The sequence below is a fragment of the Chelon labrosus genome (assembly GCF_963514085.1).
Source record: "Chelon labrosus genome assembly, chromosome: 3".
NCBI lineage: Eukaryota > Metazoa > Chordata > Actinopteri > Mugiliformes > Mugilidae > Chelon > Chelon labrosus.
Window position 1 is genome coordinate 1,719,447 of NC_140339.1, and position 22,839 is coordinate 1,742,285.

The following is a 22,839-nucleotide window of genomic DNA, read 5'->3' on the forward strand; positions in this document are numbered from 1 at the left end:
CTCTGACTGGTTGGAGGAATATCCAAATATGTGCAGAGGTATTGTTTTTCTTCTGTGTATCAGTTGAAACACATCTCCAGTCCTGAATGTGTCCAAGATGTCTCCACGTCTCCATCGTCTCTGTCCACATTGATTCCATCTGCTTCATCTTGTTTTTCTACCTCCATGTTTCTGTCCCTCACCTGATGTTTACTCCACGTGGAGGAGACATGATCAGAGAGAATGGATTTATTCCAGTAACCAGAGAGAAACCAAAACGTGTTCACGATTAGTTCAGATCTTACAACGCTGCTAGTCAGAGAGCAGTGGCTACAGAACCTTCTCAGCCAAAAGGATAAAAAGTGATCCATCTTTCAAAACTCAAAATCACAAACTTCTTCTGGGACATCCTCACAGATCTACACACTTCAGCAGCTCACCAAAGATTACCAACGCTACCGACTTCACCCCACGACACCGTCACTGACTGTCCTCTAACAAGACACACAGTACAGGTGTTTATTTTATTTTTATTTATATAAATGACTCATCCTGTTTTCCAGTGCGTCGGAACATAAATTAATTCCAGCCGCAGTCAGCCGGAGCTCAGCACCTGCTCCATTATGGGTCCCGACTTGTTGAGTCAGTTGTCTTTGTGCGAGGCTGTGAACATCATTCAGGAGGTTGTTGAAGGCTATTCCTGCCCGTCAGGTTTTGATTAGTCCAGTTTATACAATAACACGAGTCATGGAGCCGCTGGGAGTAGAGTACAGAGAGACGCTGTGTTAAATAAATTAGATTTCAAAGCCTTTATGTTTGAGTTTGTCTGACTTCAGCCTCCAGAGAAATATTACTACAGGAGCTGAAGCTAACCATAATTTAAATGAACAGTTTAAATTAGGTCCTCTTTAAACTCCCACACCTCAAGCTGATGTTTTTAAATTGTTTATTTCACCCTGACACTGATCCAGAATCCAACAGTATTTAGATTACACTTGTAGGAGGTTTTCAATCAGATGTAGAGGAGGTGCTGGCGGTGTAAACCTTTACTGAATAAATCCATTCTCTCTGAGCATGTCTGCTCCACGTGGAGTAAACATCAGGTGAGGGACAGAAACATGGAGGTAGAGATAGAAAATGAACCAAGATGGAATCAATGTGGACAGAGACGATGGAGACGTGGAGACATCTTGGTCGTCTTCTAAGACTCTACACATTCAGGGTTAACTAATTCTCAATAAGGTTGAGAAAGACTTCTTCTTCTTCTGTTCCATTTCCAACAGATTTGATTCTCCACAGCAGCAGAAGCTCTTCAACATAAATTGATGTTTTGGCGTTAGATACCAATCAGCCACAACATTATGAGAAGTAAATAACATTGACCATCTTGTGACAGTTCAGTGTTCTGCTGGGAAACTTCTGGACCTGGCATTCATTGGTGTGGATGTTACTTAGACATGTAGCACCCACCTAGACCAGACCAGGCACCCCCACCCCATAGCAATGACACTCCTTGATGGCAGCAGCCATCCCCAGCAGGATGCAGCCTGACACAGACACACACACAAAAACACTTTAGAAACAACTAAAAAAAAAAACATGAAGAACAGCACAAGGTGTTGACCTGGCCTCCAAATTCACTAGATCCCAAACTGATCAAGTATCTGTGGGATGATCCACAGAGGCCCCTCCCCTCAAAGGACCCCCCACTAACAACATTCAGACACCACAGAAGGAAAACCTGCACAATATTAGGTCGTAATGTTATGCCAGATCACTGTTCAGACAGCTCCCTGTTTAGTTCATAGACCGTAAATGCAAATGACTTTGTTCCTATGAGAACCATCTGTTAGAACTTTATATTTAACATTTCTTATCCCTGATCTCTGTTTATCTGATCTGATCATCTTATTGTGCGTCCACTGAAAGATTTAAAGAAACAGAGTGAATGTAAAGAGTCGTAGTTCTCTGGGACGATGCAATAATAATAAAATAAAATAAAAATAAAGAGAAAGAGAGAGAACACATATCAGCTGCTGCTTTAGAGATCATTTATGTTGCCAGGTTGTGACACCTCCCCCTCCTTGTCCTCCCCCCAGCAGCTCAGAAGGATCACTTGCTTTAAGGAGAACAGCTGCAACTCACAACTACTTTCACTTTCAATGAATGCGCAGAACATCTGATCAGTGAGTCTAAAACATGTCTCATTGTGTCTAAAACCAAAAGATTCACGGTTTAATATCAAGAAAACGACGGAACCTGGAATGTTTTGATCAATTCAGGAAAAAGAAATTCCTTCAGTCAGTTAATCAGCTGTTCTTCAAACCTCTGGAGCAGAGAACACATTTTAAAGTTATGTTCAGTGGCTGCTCTGATGGTTCTGGTTCTACAGACATTTAACCAACAAACTAACTCCCTGAGAAGTCCCTGACCTGGAGGTTTGAGTAAAGAAGTGGGACAGTCTTCAGGTTTACCTTGGTCGTCGTCCCTGGTTCCTGTTAGTCTGAATGTTTTATTCCCTTCGCCTCGCGACCCTCTTTCTTCTCTTCCTTATTTCTCCTAAAGCCGCTTCATGCCATCGACGCTCCGGGCGCAGCGCGGACCGTGGAGCTGCTCCACCGCGGAAAACTTCCAGCCGAAGTGCGGATGTGTGGAGCGGAAGAAAAGCGGAAGAAAAGAGGAAGAAAAGGAGGAGAGAGAGGGTAGTGATGGACAAGAGAGAGAGAGAGAGAGAGAGAGAGAGAGAGAGAGAGAGAGGGGAGCGCTTTAAACCTGATCTCTGGAGGAGAAACGCTTCTGCCGCTGCGCTGAAATTCAATATGAGGCGACAGACACTCAGCAGCGCGGCTCCGAGCAGCACAGCTCACCGCCTGACACGGAGACGCAGGAGCGAGCTGGGAGGTAGAGGGGGAGGGAGGAGAGGAGGGGGAGGAGGGGAGGTGGAGAGGGAGGGAGGATGGGGGGCGTTTATTCTAAGGACACCAGGCAGGCGGCGGACAGCAGGACAGGTGGATGTGCCTCATGGTGCCTTTGTCACTGTGTCGCCGCAGGAAAGAGCGCTCATACGATGTGAACGCTCACAGATCACCTCTTCATTATCAGCAGAGGAGGATAAAAATAGAGAATAAAACACAATGAAGGCTGCTGCAGTTTAATAAAAACATCTTTACTTCCATCTGATCAGCAGCCCTCACAGAGGAGGACTGGAGGCACTGGGAGGAGACTCTGGACGGAAATGAAGGATTTATTTATGATGACTGGTTTAATAGGAGTTATTAAGATGAAGCATTAAGAGGAGGACTGAGGGAAATGACACAAAGCTGGAAAAAAGCACAAATATGAAGCTGGCAGGAGACAAAGAGACGGAGGATCACCACGGTAACCGGGACACATCCTCTGAGGTCAGGAGTCCTGAGACTGAAATTAATGGAGGTTCAAGCTCTAATGTTTGTCAACAGGCAGGACAGGCAGCTGCTTAGGGGGCCTGTGGCAGTAGGGGCGGAGGGGGGGCTGACAGACTTTAAACTACAGCAGTGGCAATGTGCAAAGACTACAGTGACATTAGAGCATAGACTGTATATAAATATGGACTACACGTCTCCACTTCCTCTCATTGGCCAAACTGACTCTATTTTCACGGGAATAGGGCGGCGCCATCTTGAGAGTTGGAAGATAGAGTCTGATCAGGACGGTCTGAGGGTGGAGCCACGACATTGATGCCCCGCCCACACTTCCTCCAGACTCACCTCATTGGACTAATACTTTAAAACAACGCTCTGCTCTACCTCCACCAGTTACAAGGAAATTTATCCAAAAACGAACACTTTAACAAGCATCAACATTATATTAACTACCTAAAATGACAGAAACCAGGTCAATTTTGCCCAAGTCCCGCCCACTAACATGGAGGGGGTGGAGCTTATGACCTTTACTGCAGCCAGCCACCAGGGGGAGCTCTACTTGATTTGGCTTCACTTTAGAGGAGCTGTTCCTCCGTCCATCTTTATACTGTCTATGCATTAACTCTGCACACTCGACCCCCGGTACACATCATGTCCATGAGTGTTTAAAGTAGACCAGTATGACAACAGCACCCAGCTCAAAACGTAAAGGAGTTATCCATCAGGGAGAGAACAAAGACAGACTGAGGAAGAGGAGTAAAGAAACAAGACTAGTGGTAGTGAAGCAGATGAGGAGGACTGAATGCTGCTCGTCTAACTTCAGCTTCACATCATTTCATTTTCTCTTTTCTTTGACAGTTAACATTAATTAACTGAGATAGTCTAGTGTTTGCATCGCCAGCAGATTCAGGAGAAGAGGAAGTTTTATCTCCAATATGTGAACGTGTAGAGTCTTAGAAGACGACCAAGATGTCTCCACGTCTCTGTCCACATTGATTCCATCTTGGTTCATCTTGTTTTTCTCCTCACCTGATGCTCATTTATTAGCAGATGATCAGTGAAGGTTACCAGCAGACCTCTACATCTGACTGGAAACTCCTTCTGTTCTGATTGAGGTGGTTTCATGAGTCTGGTTTATTCTGATTATTATTACATATGTAAATAAATGTAAACGTGTTGTTCTAAAGATCTGACAGGATAGAATCTATTTAACATCCAGTCTGACTGGTCTGGACATGTGGGTTCTCCAGAAAATGTCAGAACTGAAAAAGATGAAAATCAGCAGAACATTAAAGAGATTAAGGTCTAACTGATGAATGACTGGATGGAGATAAAAAGCCACGGCAGGTATTCTGTGTTAGCGCTGGATGGATCCAGACTGATTTATCTACCTGCCCTTTTAGTAAACTGTCCGTCTGGCTACTCCCATCCTCTCTCCCTCACCTTAACCCCCCCCCCCCCCCCCCCCCCCCCAATCCCCCCCGTCTGTCTGTACGCGTCCCGGAAAGACTGGAGACGAGAGTGCCCCCTGCAAATAAAACGGCCATCGCCATGACAACGGTGATACAAGCCGGAGCAGGATGATGTCGACGGTGGCAACAGTGGCAAGAAGCCAGGCCGACAGCCCGGCTCTACCCCAGGGGTGAGGCCACGTGTGAACTCTGGGGTTTGAACCGATGCAGAGCACAGATTGACTTTTAGTTCCAGAGCAAACACGGTGACAGCAGCTCAACAAAAAATAATAAAAAATACAAAACTAAGTCACAGGAAATGAACGTGTGAGCTTTGGCATTTTTCTCTCCACAGCAAATATTCACACTTCAGCAGCAAAGGGCTTCGTCAGGATCAGGACTGTGTTTGTGTTTTCCCCAAAGCACCTTCCCACTTTAACTCCATCTCTGCCTCAACACAGACTGATCACAGCTCAGCAGCTTGTGGTAAAGAGTTTAATACGAAGCAAGAGGAAGAAAAACAATTAAATAAAGACCTGGTGTCAAGTGGAAGGAGAAGTAATAATGGGAAAGATTCTCATGTTTAAAACTTGCTTCATTACCAGAGCCTGTGTCAGCGACCAAGAGCAACCTTCTATCTCCATCATAGTGTCATAAAGACTCCATCACTTAAAAACATCTCAGTCCCTAAAACAACCAATCACTGGACACAGTAGTGGCATCAAGAGAAACATACATCTTCTCCTGTTGGAAAACATCTCAGTGAAAAGCAGCACAACAACTCATCGTTATCTTTTAACAGATGAAAGTTATTAAGTTTAGCCAAAGTCAATGTAATCAGAAAACATAGAGAAGTATTGTGGATTTGTTTCCAGTGGGTTTGAACGAAGACTTTGAAATGAATGAGTCGTTATAACAGTTCATACTAGGAGGTTTTTGTCGTGTTTTAGATTATGCAGATAAACACATGGCCAAAAAAAAAGAGTCTCCACCTGGATTTAACTAATCAAACAGGTAGGAGCCTCCTACTGGATAATTACTGCATGGGTGATTATCTTTCAGCTGACAACAAGTTATTTAACCCCAACTGATGCAATGAGTAGCTTCTCATTTCTTCAACAACCATGTCTAAAGACACATCCTGTGGTCGTGGAAAAGATGTTAGTCTGTTTGAGAAGGGTCAAATCATTGGCATGCATCAAGCAGAGAAAACATCTAAGGAGATTGTAGAAACTACTAAAACTGGTTAAGAACTGTCCAAGGCATTATTAAAAACTGGAAGGATAGTGGAGAAGCATCAGGGTAAGAAGAGAGGCAGATGAAGTGATGCACCCATCATGCCTAGTGTCTACTGTACAAGCCTGTGGGGGCAGTGCTATGATCTGGGGTTGCTGCAGTTGCTCAGGTCTAGGTTCTGTAGTTACGTATCAGTAGCCCAAAAGACATCTGGCCACGTAAATGTGAACAACCTCAAATCTCTATAACTGTAAAAAGTTGAAAAAATGAGCCTGGAGGTCAGACCAAAATTTATCTGGAGTCTCTCTGTTGGGAACTGATTCTGCTTCTGCAAAGATCTGCTGCTGGGCCAATCAGATCGTTTGGGGGCGGGGCTTAATGTGATGATGGACAGAAGATTAACAGTAAATATAAACATCATCTGAGAGACGTGGAGCTGGATTAGTCTAAATCTAAACCAGTTATTCCAGCAGCCCAGTAACAGTCCAGCCACTTAAACACAAACAACTCGAAGCATCAGAAGCTGATGTTTGTGATGCTGTCAAGCTGGAAACGACACCAAAGTGTTTTATTTTATAAGACTTATCTTTTTTAACATTTATCCAACAAACTACATCAGGAAAGAACAAAGAGACACTCCTCCTCTGTGATCTGTGTGAATCCAACTCTACAAAGTGACTCAGGCCGACGGACCAGTACTCCACATCTAACTGAAAGCTGTAGAAAAGTCTGGGACATATTCTGCAAACTAACAAACAGAGAAACATGGCCAAAAACACAATGTCTGCTGAGGCAGAAGAGAAGAAACTTTAACCAGCAGAGAAACATCTAGAGGAGACAGAGATCAGACATGTTGGTGCTGTACTCTGTCAGGTCTTAACGCCTCAAAGATCTGACTTCTATCTCCTCAGTTAAGCTCAACACTAAATGTGTTTGCTGATGTGTGGCACCACAGCAGCTACAGGAACCAACACACTTCAGATTAAGTTACTTTTAATTCATTAAAACATGACATGCATTCAGCAACACGTGTAAACCGCTCACGTACCTCAACTCCAAGCTCTGCATGGTGCTCTCTGCTCCCTGTCTGGATGTGTGGCAGCTTGACTGGAGGCTGTTTCTGGCTTCATTGAGCTTCAGGCTGAGAGTCACCTCCATGAATATGAAGCCTCCTTCATGGTCACAGTATCTCCTCCTCATAGAAGTCCTGTTATTGTTGGCAAACATCCGAAAACGTTTATTCAGATCATCAGGTCACATGATGTCGCTTCCTGTTCTTAGATTGAAGGCGTGGTCCTGGGAGCGCTCCAAAACTTCACCAGTTGGTTCCGAACGGGCGGAGTTTCACTCACCCTAGCGGCACACATTCAAACACTTGCACCAACACCCAGACGACGACGTTTAAACGTTGTTGGATGAAAGAGGGAGAGCTGCGTGCGCTCTGGCGCTGCGTAAATTACGCACAGCTGATTTGGTTTTACGCAGAGGCATCAAATCAGATGAGACTCACTGATGAGAAATGTGTTGAAGAGCCTCGTGTTGTTTCATTTCCAGCTACTGAAACAATCAGATGACATGTTTAGAAAATGAAATGATTTATATATTTTAGGAAATTTAGAAAAGAGAAAAAAAAAAATCTTCAAGTGGTTTCAGATCTGTGTGAACCTCAAAATAAATATCTTGGATTCAGATCAAGTGAAGGACTTTGTCTTTTCATATTTTCAGCTCTTTAATATCTCATATACACCGATCAGCCACAACATTATGACCACTGACAGGACAAATAAATAACATTTAAACCATCTTGTGACAGTTCAGTGTTCTGCTGGGAAACTTCTGGACCTGACATTCATTGGTGTGGATGTTACTTAGACATGTAGCACCCACCTAGACCAGACCAGGCACCCCCACCCCATAGCAATGACACTCCTTGATGGCAGCAGCCATCCCCAGCAGGATGCAGCCTGACACAGACACACACACAAAAACACTTTAGGAACAACTAAAAAAAAAACATGAAGAACAGCACAAGGTGTTGACCTGGCCTCCAAATTCACTAGATCCCAAACTGATCAAGTATCTGTGGGATGATCCACAGAGGCCCCTCCCCTCAAAGGCCCTCCCCCTTATAACACCACAGGACACCCTCAGAAGGCCCATGTCCATTCTCTGATGAGTCACCACAAGGGAGACCTGCACAATATTAGGAAGGTGGTCATAATGTAATGGCTGATCAGTGTATGGTTCATTCCTGTCTCCCTGCAGATCATCTGATTTATTATTCTTAAACATTCTTTCATTACAAAGCCTTTTATGAATCATTAATTCCACTAGTCTTCACCACTTTCTTTGTTTTCTAATTCCATTTCCTTTTCTTCTACGTTTACTTTCTCTTCTTGTCAGGAAATGAAATGAAGCTGTTTATTAGTCGTCATCTCTGTGATGTGATAGGCTGCTTTCCAGTTGACTTCCTCCTCATCGAGGAGCATTGTTTCCTTCCTCTTGCCTCCTCGTGCCGGCTGCATCCAGGACACCAGTGAAGTGGAGCAGGGCCAGCTCTCCATGGCTCATCTTCTGACAGCTCGCTGCTGGCACCGACTCCACTGCTCCTGATGAAACTCATCGGGGTTCTGGGTCTTTAAACATTAACTGTCTGTTGGACTTTGGAATCTGCTTCCAACTCATTAGTGCAAAAAAATAAATCCCAAATGAAAGTCTGAGATGTGTTTCTTTCAGGCTGATTTTATGTGAATATAATAGTTTTTCTTATCCTTTGAAGAAATGTGTTGTACTTGCCTCGTATCTTGTCCAGGGCCATGAGGGGGTGGGGGTGGGGGGACCGGGAAGGAACAGATTAGTTCTTGGAACTAACAAGGACCCTTTCCTCTTGTTTTCTCTGGTCACAGACTAGATTTGCTGAAATGTGTTTCCATTCATGACCTACTTTTGTGACACAGCTCAAAGTTTTATTTCCTGTGAGAAGGACCAGTCGTGATGGAGTTGCTGTGACTAGATGCTGCAGAGGAACCAAATCAAATGTTCTAATGTGTGGTGGAAACCTTCACTAATCATCTACTAATAAATCCATCTGCAGGTCTGTCTGTCCCCTTTCTTCTAAAGAAGACACGTCTTACTGCCTCATATTTTATTTTATCATTCATGGTGATATTTGTTGGACATATTTTGTGTCAGTGTCAGTTTGACAAAGACTCGTTCCTTCTTCAGTGTGGAACAGAACCGCTGCAGAAAACCTCCAGGGTCTGATGGACAGACTGACGGAGGAAGCAGTTAGTGCTGTTCAGGTGTCCAAATACTTTTGGTCATGAAGTATATGCTGTGTAATATGACAGAAGAAGAAGAAGAAGCAGGGGGGAACAGGAAGAGGAAGAACAAAGGGAAAAAAGAAGATGAAGATGATGAAGAAGAAGAAGAAGATAAAGAAGAAGAAAAGGAGAACAAGAACAAGAGGAAGAAGGAGAAGGAGAAGAAGAAGAAGTCTGTTCATCCAGACTGTTCTTTCAGCTCTGTTCTCATAAAAAGGTCATGACCTTTGAGGAGCAGAATGAAACAGAAACTAAATCAGATAAAAACATAAAAACCTTTAAAAACAAAAATGACCAAATTCTCCATGGCTGGTAAAACAATCAGGACATTAACAAACGCCTCAGTCCTGCTGCTTCTTTAGAACAGACTCATCGCTTGTTATTCTTCCAGACCAGAGCAGAAACTAAAGCTCCTTCTTGTTGTCGTGGTGCATCGAGGCTACTTCTGCTTACATTATGGAAACAGTCCTGCAGGGCCGTAAATAAGATTTAATCTGAGGGAGAAACACGGTCATTAACGGCAGGATCTCCACCCAGCGAGGCTCTGCCCTGCATTCTGTCTTTGAACCAGCAGCCTTCACAGCCACGTAAATAAACTATTAAGATGTGGAATGTGAGATGAGGGGAAGCTTTCCTCTTCTAGTTTCTCTGGCTGCGTACGACACGCATGTTTTTATACTCCACCGTCTGAGGATTTAAAGGAACCATGTCTGGATCAAGTTCAACACCAGATAATTAAAACAAAAGATCTGTTGTGTTTTGTGAGAATTATTTCACATCCTCATATTCATACACTATCTCACTAAAAGTATCCACTCACCATCCAAATAATTGAATTCAGGTGTTCCAATCACCTCCGTACGGTGGCCCTGAAGGTCAAAACACAACCACATTTCAGATTACGGAAATGGTAGGGACAACACTTCTTGTTTCTGATTGGACAGAACCCGACAGTGTAGCGTAATTTCCTGTTTCTACTCTGCTGTGTCCGTGCACGAGTTTTAAACCACGTTGGAAAGAATGGAGAACGAGATGGCTTTAATAGAGGACATACATATAATGTCATTCTTGCTTTCATCAACATGTCCCTCTGAACACAGAAAGCACGGTTGAAGGAGTTAGGACTGAGGAGACGGGACAACTACGTCCTCATTGTGCGTCACCTCGGCCTCTTTAAGTAATGCCAATGTCTGTTTCTGCATGTCTGCAAGACATTCACAAAGCATCATTTCTTGACTGGCAGTGAAATAACCAATCACATCAGCTTATATTGTTGCACGGGTTCTGTCCAATCAGAAACAAGAAGTGTTGTCCCTACCCATTCTGTAATCTGAAATGTCGTTGAGTTTTGACTTTGACCTTCAGGGCCACTGTACTTCCATGTCCACAGGTGTATAAATCAAACACATTCATTCAGACTGCTTCTACAAACATTAGTGAAAGAATGAGTTGCTCTCAGGAGCTCAGTGGATTCCAGCGTTGTTCTGTGATAGGATGACACCTGTGAAACAAGTCCAGTCATGGGCCGACGTCGTATTAAACTCTACGATGGATTAAGTTCATATGTATGTAAAAACAGATGAGTGAATACTTTTGGTGTATTTACAGCATCACTTGACTCACCACGTTAGTTTCTTTAATTATCCAGATGAGTCTTTAAACTTTTAAAAAATGGACAAATTATAGATAATCCTGCATTCTTCATCAGTCAGCAGCAGTAACCCAGACCTGGTACACATACTTTTAAAGGTGCATAGATCCTGTAACCTACGTACGTAGCCTACGCTGGTTCTATTTACTGGTTCGCTCTGTAACAACGCCACCCAAACACTAGCTGGTGCTGAGTCTTCTTGGCCACCATGGAGTCCCAGACAGAGAACAGCTGCACAGCTTTAAAAGAGTCTGTCCTGTAACACATCAGCTGCTGACTTTGTTCCTCGGTGCAGAAATATCCTCAAGATGCCTCCGTACAGAGGACAGAGACAGAGAGACATGCCACATGATGCATGGTTGAAGGAGTTGGAGGTGTCTTATCTGGTAGCCAGGGAAGACTTTGTTGCTATGGTTACTAATGAACCAGATTAAAGTGGTTGGGGGGGGGGGGGTCATGCAGGCAGACCTCAGGTAGAGATGCTGACGTGTTCTGGTTCAGTGAACATCTGCAGTTAAAGATTCTTCTACAGTAGATTGGACTGATGAGTGGAAGGCAGGTGTCCATGTTCATGATGAGATCTGTAACAGAGACGGAGGACAGGTCGATGGAGACGCCGCAGGAAGAGGATAAAGAAGAAGAAGAGTCGAGAGACAGAGAGACAGAGTGATGGGGAAGTTTCTGTCAGGACACGTTCCAGAGCGAACTCAATTCCAGAGGCGACGACAGGACGCCTGGAAGCTGAGAACAGAGCGGGGGCCGACCGAGCGGTCTGGAGGAACCTCCGTCTTACACACCAGCAGCAGACCTAATTACAAACTGGGACATTATATAGGACACAGTGAGAGAGAAAAAAAGAAACTATGCAGGGCTAAAAAGAGAATCAGAGTCAGAGCGGTGATGCACTGAAGTACTGCAACACAAACAAACTCACAGCAGCTTTGAGTTCAACGTCTGATGCTTTAGGTTGACCATCACTGTGGATCTGAGTCATCACTTTAACCCTAGAACACTAATGTTATTATTAGTAACACCTTCACTGACAGCAGGTAATGTTCACCTGATATAATATAAAAGTACAAGTACAACAATACACGTCTCAAAAACGTCTCAGAAAACAAATAAAGGTATCACAGGAGGGCTCATATCTCTTAGCTAGCTCTGGTATCAAAGAATAAATATACAAAGCTAGAGATTGATAAAGTAAAACTACCTTTATGTTTTATTCACCTGTTGACATGCCAGATTAACCAAGCCTGTGACAGGATGACAGCTGTGTACGGTACGTTGCCATAAAAATCTGGTTGCAAGTTATTATGATCGTCAGATTTAATACACAAACACTAACGGACACGTACCTTTAAATAAAAACAGGTACTACCAGGGAGCAGCCTGAAGGCATCCAAGGACCCTCCCTTCTCATAGTGCAGCAACACAATGAAAAGCATGGGATAACAATTGCAGACATTTTTAAAATGATCAGATCGATATCAGCTCTGTCTTAAACCAAAACCACGTCCATGTAAAAGAAATCTTCTTCTTCTTTGGCGAGAATCTAAGCTTCCAAAAACCCAAGAAGAAGAAGCAAAATCATGTGACAAGACATGTCTGCTGCTTGGACTTTAACTAGCTGAATGTGGATGTGTGGTGAGGTGGTAGTAGTTGATCATCTAAACAGAATCCATGGAGTCCACTCAGTCAAAGGCTGCACCCAAACAACAACAACAAACACTGAACGTTTAAAAGAAGAGAAAAGTTTCCTGGAGACAGCGTCAAGGAGAAACATCTTCCAGAGAGGGTTAGGGAGTTTATGGCAGCGTTGGATGACCAGAACATTTCTGGAGTAGAGAACACAAGGTACCAGCTACCCTCTCCACACTACATTAACTTTGACTGAAAGATTTATTGGACTGAATCCAGTCCACTCTAGGAGAAGACAAGGAAGACAAGGACAGACTTTAGGACGACACAGGAGACCAACTCTAGGAGAAGACAAGGAAGACAAGGACAGACTTTAGGAAGCTACAGGAGACCAACTCTAGGAGAAGACAAGGAAGACAAGGACAGACTTTAGGAAGCTACAGGAGACCAACTCTAGGAGAAGACAAGGAAGACAAGGACAGACTTTAGGACGCTACAGGAGACCAACTCTAGGAGAAGACAAGGAAGACAAGGACAGACTTTAGGAAGCTACAGGAGACCAACTCTAGGACATTTAGGATCAGATCAGGACTCAGAGCAGCCGACTCAAAATTCAAATCAGTATTGGATCGGAGGAAAACTTGATCAAGACTGCTAAAGATCAAATGGTCCAACTTTAGGACATTTAACATGAAATCATTACATCAAATGGACATCTCCAGTCACCTTCATCCGTCAATAACATGACTGAGTGACTAGATGTTCTCATTAGCAGAGGGAACAGACTGACCCTTGTGGTTCAATGAAACTAGATCTGTCACAGAAAAATAAATAAAAACCTACAAATTCACCAGAAGCTCTCGGTCAGGAGATGTTTCTGTAGTAACACATCACAGAACGTTGAAGGCTGGAATCAAGATCGAAAAGAAGGAGGTCAGAAGTGACGCCATCGATCCTCGGGGGTATCAGGAGGATCAAAGTGGGACGACTGATGATGGCATACCGGCAAGAGGCCCCTCCTGCACCCCTCCTCCCCCAGGGATAAAAATCATTGACTGGTTTTGTTGGGTAATGATGATTAAACAACGTCACCTGAGACTGAGTGTGATGTGAATCCAGCGTTCTGCCTCTCTCTCTATAATTACTCCAGTGTTTCACACGGAGGCATTAAGATGAAGACGGGGTCATTTTATTTGTTGAAACCCCCCATCCCTCCTCCACCCCCTCCTCCACCACCACCACCACACATCACAGGTGCCCCCATGCACTCCTCTCTCTCTCCATCTCTGAAAGCACATTAATCATAGCCGTCTCCCACATGTTTTCACCTCTACCTCCTCCCCGCCCCCCCATCTTTTTTTTTCTCCCACTCCTCCGGCTGCTGGAGGCAAGTGGGTCACCTGCGAACCGAGAGAGAGACGGAGAGAGCTGAGGGCTGGAGGCAGCGAACATGGATGCAGATCCCCTTCCTTTCTTTTATTAGTCTGAGTGGTTTCCTGGAGAAGACGACGAGAGTCGAACCGAGACGACTTCATGTCAGCGTGGAGAGGGAAAGTTCAGGGTGATTCATCCCCATCTGATGGAAGACGTCACTTCACACAGAGAGGGACCAAACTAGAGGATGAAAAACCTGATCAGTAGTGGAGACACGCTGAGAAACACTTCTTTTATTTTCACATATATCAGACGTTAAGAGGACGGGATGTCGTGTGAGATGTGATCCTGTCAAACAAAAAATAAATAAATAAAAAAAAGAGGAGAAGAAGAAATAATTGCTCCATTAATATTTATGAGTTTGAAGCCTTGGAGGCATTGAATAGGATTCTGTAGCCTTTAACTGAAATGACGGGAAAATGAGGCCAAACCCAAGAACAGTAGCAGAGAAGATACAGAACAAACATCCTCCTGGTCGCGGTCATCTCACCTCAAACTACAACACTAAAAACCTGCTGGAGCTGGAGGACACGTTGGTGTTTACACCTGGACAGACTTTGCCATCTAGTGGCTTTAAGTCCATATTACATATCAGAGAGGAGCTCCTCTAGGATTAAACCAGAGTCCATGTGTTCAGAAGTGTTTCCATCAATGTAATGAGACTCAGGTGTGGTTCAGTTCCTGGTTTAGTTTCAATAAATCAGGGATTTGTCTCAGTCTGATCTTCACAGCACATGTTTGTGGACAAAGGAGCTTTCTGAGGAGCTCAGAGAAAGAGTTGTTGTTGCTCATCAGGCTGGAAAAGGTTCCAGAACCATCTCTAAAGAGTTTGGAAGCCACAAATAATCCACAGTCAGACAGATTGAAGACGACTGTTCCCCTCCACAGGAGTGGTCCACCAACAAAGATCATTCCATAATAGTCTGAGAGGTCCCAAAGGAACCCAGGGGAACTTCTAAGCAGCTAAAGGCCTCTCTCTCATTGGCTGATGTTAATGTTGATGAATCCACTGAACAACCATGGTGTGATGGACAAAGACACTGCTCTCCATCACGCTGCCACAGATCCCTGTTCTCAGCTGCGTGGAGTGGTTCCAGGATTATATCGATTAGTCCAACTTCATTTATTAATGAAATGAGTAGTGCATAGAATGGGAAAGATTAAAAAGACTAATGCACAGAAAGATTAGAAAGGAAAAGCTGGAACACTCCCAACAGAAAACCTTCTAGGTGCAGGGCGTCAGTGTTTCTGGGAGCTAGTCTTCAAAGGTGTCATTTTTCAATCCTTTTTAGACTTGAATGGATTATGTAAAAACAGCTGGGTTGATTAATAACGGCAGACTGACTGGAGGAAGTTGAGATCTGAAGATATAAAACTTTGGTTTTATAGTAGAAGATATATATATAGAAGTTCAGTCATTCATTCATCTTCTGTAGCTGCTTGTCCTCTGGAGGGTCAGGGTGAGGTGGGGTCTCTAGCCTGTCCCTTCTGTCATTGGTCTAGAGGCCGGGTACACTCTGGACAGTTTAACCTAACCAGCATGTCTTTCATGGATTAGAACCCAGAACCTTCTGGTTGTGAGGCTTGATTAAAGTTCTAATACAGTGTTAGATCAATAATAATTCAGCTGCAAGATTCAAACTAACACCAGGATCATGTGACCACAGGACAATATTAATCTCTCTACATATTTATTTCATTTCATTTCAGGACCAGTCTCTAGATATTGAGTGACAGTGCAGAGAGTAAACTCAGGCTTCTGTTCTGAGGCTGCTGTCTCTGGAGGAACTGGTCTTTGTGTCCGTCCCTGAGTGACGGTTGAAAGTGTCTTCAGACTGTGTGTCTACAGAGAAGCTCTGGCTCCTTTAAACTTCTTTCTTTTACACTTTGAGAAACACTTTTTTTTTATCTTCTGCCATTAAATGCTGCTGTATGTTCAGCAACAAAAATACTAAACAAAAAGAAGAACATAAAAACAGTGCAGGGCCAATATTTCTACTTTGTTCTTTAACATAAAGTCCTTTTTAAAAAGTGGCTGTGGCTCTGTCTGCAGCCTGTTTGTGTGTTTGACAGGACTGTAATTGGATTCAGTCTCATGAATCATTTTCTGTTGCAACACAAACCCAGCTGAAAGGTCACGATTAACTGAGGTCAAGACTCAAAATAAATGGATCTTAATTCTGCAGAACTTTTAGTCTTGATATAATTCAAACAGGTCCGTTATATAAAAACGGTCCCTGAGGAGAAAATAGCTTTAGATAGAACAAAGCTGGAGGTCTCTGGAGATTTTGATACCACCGTGCTTCACTGGAAAGAGAATCCACAGAGTCCTGTACAGGCTTTAACAGAAAAAATCCAAAGCTGTAGAAATGTTCATGTTCTCCTCTGTCTGCTGGAATTACCTTTCTCATACATCCATCTGTTTAAACTTTTAATATTTTGGTTTACAGGATGTGAAAAGGCCACAGGCTCCTCTGTACTCAATGCTATTTAGTTACAGTACCAACAGATTAAGGTCGCGTGCTCTTCCCTGTCGCTAAGGACCTGAGCTTGACTTTTAATACGACACACACAGAGGTGGAAGCACAGAGACATTTATCTCCAGAACATATTCCATGTTGCTGATAGAGCGTCCTAAACCAGGTTTGCATGGATCCAGAGTGATGAGAATCCTTCTACTGTCCTCTCTCCACTCCCAGTCAGACAGCTGTTAGCCATAGTTCTTACGTATCCTGCTGTAGTTAGCTTCTATTAACCAGAGTTCTATACTGTGCATGTCCTGATGTCTATAGTCACTGTGTGCATTTTCATTTAAATTGAAACCAAAAAATAAAGTTGAATCTAATCTAATCTGATCTAATCCTTCTGCACCATCTAAACTTTAAGTCCAGAGAAATGACACAAGTCTGAACCTGAACTGAGTGAAATGAGCTTCAGATGTGGTTAAAGAGGTGGAGCTCCTTCCTGCATCGTACCTTCTGGTACGACCTCTGTGATAATCCAAGAATATGAATATTGTCCTCCCTTTAGGAATCATCCTCAGAAGATCAGTGGGTCTTTGACCAAATCCCAAACCTAATTTAGAGATGCTGCTTTATGTGTGGCCAGAAAATGTTTAATATGTGTGACATGGAAGTCACGGCGTTGCTTTTTCTGTCTCTACCCGGCTAGATCTTGTATTGATGATGGGAGAGTCTGACCACTGCACAAAGCCTTCTCCAGCACATCCCAAAGATTCTCAATGGGGTTAAGGTCTGGACTCTGTGGTGGCCAATCCATGTGTGAACATGATGTCTCATGCTCCCTGAACCACTCTTTCACAATCTGAGCCCCATGAATCCTGACATTGTCATCTTGGAATATGATCCATTGATGGAATAACCTGGTCATTCAGTATATTCAGGTAGTCAGCTGGCCTCATTCTTTGGGCAACATAATGTTGCTGAACCTAGACCTGAGCAACTGCAGCAACCCCAGATCACAGCACTGCCCCCACAGGCTTGTACAGTAGACACTAGGCATGATGGGTGCATCACTTCATCTGCCTCTCTTCTTACCCTGATGCTTCTCCACTATCCTTCCAGTTTTTAATAATGCGTTGGACAGTTCTTAACCCAGTTTTTGTAGTTTCTTCAATCTCCTTAGATGTTTTCTCTGCTTGATGCATGCCAATGATTTGACCCTTCTCAAACAGACTAACATCTTTTCCACGACCACAGGATGTGTCTTTAGACATGGTTGTTGAAGAAATGAGAAACTACTCATTGCATCAGTTGGGCTTAAATAACTTGTTGTCAGCTGAAAGATAATCACCCATGCAGTAATTATCCAATAGGAGGCTCCTACCTATTTGATTAGTTAAATCCAGGTGGAGACTTATTTTTTTTGGGCCAGGCAGTGTATGTAAATAAAAGCTGAATTGAATTGATTCTCCTGTCCTCATTGTTAGATGCTCTTTGGAAGAACAGTTATATACTTCTTTAAAAGAGGATAAGAAAGGATACAACACATTTTAGAAAATTTAGTAGCCACATTTAGATCATATAGACGCATCAATGATAAATGAGTATCCACTTTTCTGTTTTGTATTACTTGCAAATGTTTAAAACCATGATGAGTTAGTGAGTAGCTGCAGACTGACAGTAAAACACAGGTCGTACGGGCAGAAAGAAGAAAACTCCAACAAGCTTTATTTATTAAACGTCATCCGAGGTGGTAAAGGGTGATCTGACAGTATTGCACTGAGCTCAGCCTCGAGGCCGGCTGCGTCGCCAGCTCTTAAAAACAGAGGCAGTAGAGAAAAATACGCCATCAGTAGTTCGCCTTCTTCATAAATAGATTCAGTTGTTTTCTACGTCCATGTACAGATCATTACAGCATCAGCAGCCAGCCGACTCTTTTTCTACAAAACCGCATCGATTAACAGGAAACAGATAAATGCAGCTCGTCGTGAGGCTCGTTAGTCGACCCAGTCTCTTATTAATCACAAACAAAGAAGAAATGTACACGGTCAAACACCCGGCAGAGCATAGAAAGGCATATATACATACATACATGACAGATACTGTACAGAGGACTCTCTGTGGATGCACACATAAATACGTCTTAAATACAAACACTAGGTACTTTCATATCTGCAGTGATACCAGAGTTAACTTCAAGGAGATTTCTAAACCATCGTCTCCTTTCAACACGAGAGCTCTTCCTCAAAGAGCTGCCAAAGAACAGACAGCTTTGGCTTTAAAGAGGGGGGGGGGGGTGTAGTGCTTCCCAGCTTACATGAGATGATTACGTTTTAACACATTTGGAGTTTCAGTGCATAGATTCTCACTCAGCATTACGATTATGTGCAACTTATGAAAACAGGCAAGAAGAGAAGCAGCAGCTGGTGTCCAACGGGTGAGTTTGTTGAGTTTAGGTGCGTTACAGAGTTCAGAGGGAAGCTCAACAAGCTGGAGACGAGGTTTGCTTTAAAAAATAAACTCATACTGTAGTGTTAACCGAGAGAGGATATGGCTTTCTAGACATTCTTAGGCTTTTACAAAAGAATTACATCAAATGCTGAGGATTCTCTCTTCCTGCCTCTTCTCCTCCTCACGACGAACAGGCGAGGAAGAATCACGCTTTAAGGCTCGGTTTACAAGAAATAAAATAACTAACAGATTCTAAAAGGTGACATCCTTTAATTCCCACGTGTAAATCTGATTGTTGTCTCATGAGAACTCCCCTGGTCAGACGTGTCTTATCGTACGTACCAGGACCTACAGGTAAAAGCTTTCAGTGTTCAGTGTGCGTCGTGTCTCCACGCTACAGGGCTCCGGTGAGGCACATGAGGACGAGCACGTGTAGCGTGAGCAGGTAAGCCAGGAAGAAATATCGTGAGCGGGCGCGACTCGTCAGCAGCCTGGAGAAGTAGAGGCTCCTCCCTCTGAGCCAGCGTCGGCACGCCGCCATCCCTCCTTTCACCTGAAGATACAAACACAGCAGTCAGAGAAACGCTGTACGGGGATCGTTCACAGTGGAACCATTCATTTACACCTGACAGCAGACAAAGAACCCAGTCTAACAAATGAAACTGAAATATTATACTTGTGTATTTTGTTTGTGCAGGAAAATGAACCAATATGATATCTGTGAGATGTTAAACTCATGTCCTCCTTGTTTCCAGTATCTGCTGTGACCTCCTTGTCACTAAATGTTTCTGGTAACAGCTGATCAGTGGTCTACAGCAGCTTGGAGGAATTTTAGCCCATTCCTCAGAACAGAACCACTTCAGTTCTGAGATGTTGGTGGGTTTCCTCACATCAACTGCTTGCTTCAGGTCCTTCCACAACATTTCTATTGGATTAAGGTCAGGACTTTGACTTGGCCGTTCCTATTCATTCATCCTTTTCTTTTTTAACCGTTCTTTTGTAGAACCACTTGTGTTCTTGGACAGATGTTCTGACATTTTCTTTTCGGATTCAAAATTCATTGGTCCGTCAATGATGACAAGCCGTCCTGGTCCAGATGCTGGGTCCCGTTGTCATGGATTGTCATGTTCTCTTTCTCTACTGTCAGGACTTGTGTGAAACTCTGCTGATGTTCTGAATAATTTCTAAGGGGGAACATTCTGAACAGATGGATTCTAATTTGACCTTCTCAAATATTGGCTCATTTTCCTCAATAAACACCTACACAAGTATAATATTTCAGTTTCATGTGTTTGATTGGCTTCTCTTTGTCTACTCTCTGGACTAGTAGATAATTAAGAAGCTCTGTCTTTTGGTAAAGTGCCCCGAGATGAACCATGAATCCAAGAAGAGAAGAGAGACTTCCCATCAAAGCTTTTTCTCTCATCATAAATGTGTAACACACTCCGTCCTGACAGCGCTCACAGTCCTTTCCTCTAACAGGTAATATTTTTCAGACAGGTACACTAACTGCTAACATCTCCCTGCTCCATTTCTACAGGAGACGCTACGAACGTCTTTTCACTTGTATTTAAACTAACAAAACCACCTCTTCAAACCTAATTTCCAGATGAAATGTATCGTCTCATATTTGGTCCAGGTATGGTATTTACAGTCAGTGTGGATGTGGTTAGAATGAGTGAAAACCTTTTGTGCTATGAGCGGCTGGTTTGGGTCGAGACTCAGAGCCTCCCACTCCTCCTCTGTTTCCATCTCGATGCTGAAGTCTCTCTGACTGTCTCTGGACAGGCCCGAAGCAACGCTGCACAACACAAACATTACATTAACATTTACACATCTGAGTGTGTAGATATAGACGTAAGCGACTGCGTTTGGCTCGTACCTCTTTGCTCTGTCCTCAGCCAGACGCAGAGCCTCCTCGGCCGCCTCTCTCCTCGCTCTCTCGTCGGTTAGACTCAGCTCCACCTCGTGCAGCCTGAAAACACAGACGTCTTTACTTCTCTGTGACTTCACCTGACTGTGCAATAATCTACCTGAAAACCAAACGGATGTTGTCACCTTTCTCTGAGCTGGGCGGCTTCAGCAGTTTCAGAAATCAAGGAGTCGTTGCTCTTCTCCTGCGGAGCCCCTGGTGCAACCTCAGTATGAGCTGAACCCTGCTGACACAGCGTTACAGGTTAGGTTTGGATTCATTGTTTGCAGACACAAAGCAGAGCGGGGGTAAGAATGTGAGGAGATGCAATGAACACATACATATATTTTTCACGTTAATACACATCGAATAACAATTATAATAAAATAAATGATGCACTGAAAGTCTTTACGATGCAGCTCCGGACTTTGTGCATGTTTTTATGGTCCCTCTTCTCTCCATCAGTATCCTGGACACGGTCCTGGTCTTTTACCTGTGCCTGGCCCTGGACGTGACTTTCCAACCAGTGGCAGCGGTTCTGGGTGTCCCTCAGGGTTTGGGAAACGGCCCTCAGCTGAGCCGCGACGGCACCTTTCTCCTCCACGGCCTGCTGCAGCTGTGAATGTGAGCGGGTCGGATTAGGAGAAGGAAGGTTGTTCAAGGGAGTGTTTGTACATTGAGGCATTGGAGCTGAATCTGAATCATCTTCCACTTTTTTCAGAGTCTGTGTCTCTTGTAGAACCCACTAGTTAATCCAGTTTCTAACCACACTCTCAGAAGTGTGCTGAGCGTCATACCTTGACGTTGAGTTGCTGGTAGTACTGGTCTCGTTGTTGGATCTCGTACAAGCAGCGCTGCAGGTCTCTGTGAAGCTGCTTCCTCTCTGCATCCAGCCGTCTCACCGTTTCTTCCAGTCCACTCTGAGCAGCCACGGCAACGGTTTCCTGCAGAAAGGAAGAAGTTTAAGGACTTTAGTGGTGCTGGAGCTATAACAGAGGATGTTTTTACCTTTTAACTTTACAGACAACACTTTACCCCACGTGGAGGATACATGCTCAGAAGAATAAATTTATTCCAACCAGGAAGAAACCAGTAAAGCTCCTTCTGATCAGGTCAGCCTGCTCTGACTGAGCTGGTTTTCTGATCATTGTTTAATACTAGTGTCCATGTAAATGCAGCAACTGACTGATATCCTGAAGTTACAGTTTCACTTTGGCTCCAAAGATAAAAAAAATATCCTGAAGTGTAACTTACAGTGACAGACAAGCGCTCCTTCCTCTCAGCATCAGACCTACAGAACAGATAAACAGTGTTAACGATCAAAAATGGAAAAACTCTCATTTCCATGTACCATGAACAACCCTGGTGGCTGCCTGCTGCAGTTTGTTGCTGGATGATTTCTATGCATCAACTGCACTGTGTTTTTTTGGATAGGTTTACACCGTAGCAGCCAATCTGGGTGGTTAGAGTATTAAACACAACAGCGATCTAACGTTTTCGTCAGTTTAATATGCACTTTGGTGGTTTTTGAAAAACGGTCGGGCTGGAAACCATCAGCTGCATCCGGCAACACTGTCTGTGCTACAACATTCAGGAAATACAAACCGATTCATGTAGGGCTAAAATCCTCGGATTGAATTTACACAATAAATCTTGTTAAAACCGCGCAACAAAACTAGTCCACGTGTGAGGGAGATCCACAACGGGTTCCAAGATGACTAGATTTAACAAGTATGACGACAGAGAAGAGAAGGACAAAAGCAAAGAAAGACGAGAAACTAGAGGGAGAAGGTTGTGGAACTTCCTCAGATCTCTGGAACTGATATCAACGTTAGTTTTAGTTTTGAAACTAAAACATCTCTAAATAAATTGATAATGAATCAGTATAGATACCCAGC

General features: G+C 43.6%; 1 protein-coding gene across 4 annotated transcripts in view; it reads right to left on the minus strand.

Moving 5' to 3' along the window:
• Nucleotides 1-18,273: 18,273 nt before the first annotated feature.
• LOC311485694 (uncharacterized protein) overlaps nt 18,274-22,839 on the minus strand; it is a 34,825-nt gene continuing 30,259 nt past the window's right edge. For all 4 annotated transcript variants that reach the window (XM_084541273.1, XM_084541271.1, XM_084541272.1 and 1 more), the window contains 7 exons: nt 22,196-22,232; nt 21,739-21,885; nt 21,435-21,557; nt 21,088-21,188; nt 20,912-21,004; nt 20,716-20,830; nt 18,274-19,582 (listed from right to left, as the gene is read on the minus strand). In XM_084541273.1, coding sequence (XP_084397399.1) covers nt 19,424-19,582; nt 20,716-20,830; nt 20,912-21,004; nt 21,088-21,188; nt 21,435-21,557; nt 21,739-21,885; nt 22,196-22,232 — 775 coding nt within the window. In that variant the 3' untranslated portion in view covers nt 18,274-19,423. The remainder of the gene's footprint in view (nt 19,583-20,715; nt 20,831-20,911; nt 21,005-21,087; nt 21,189-21,434; nt 21,558-21,738; nt 21,886-22,195; nt 22,233-22,839) is intronic.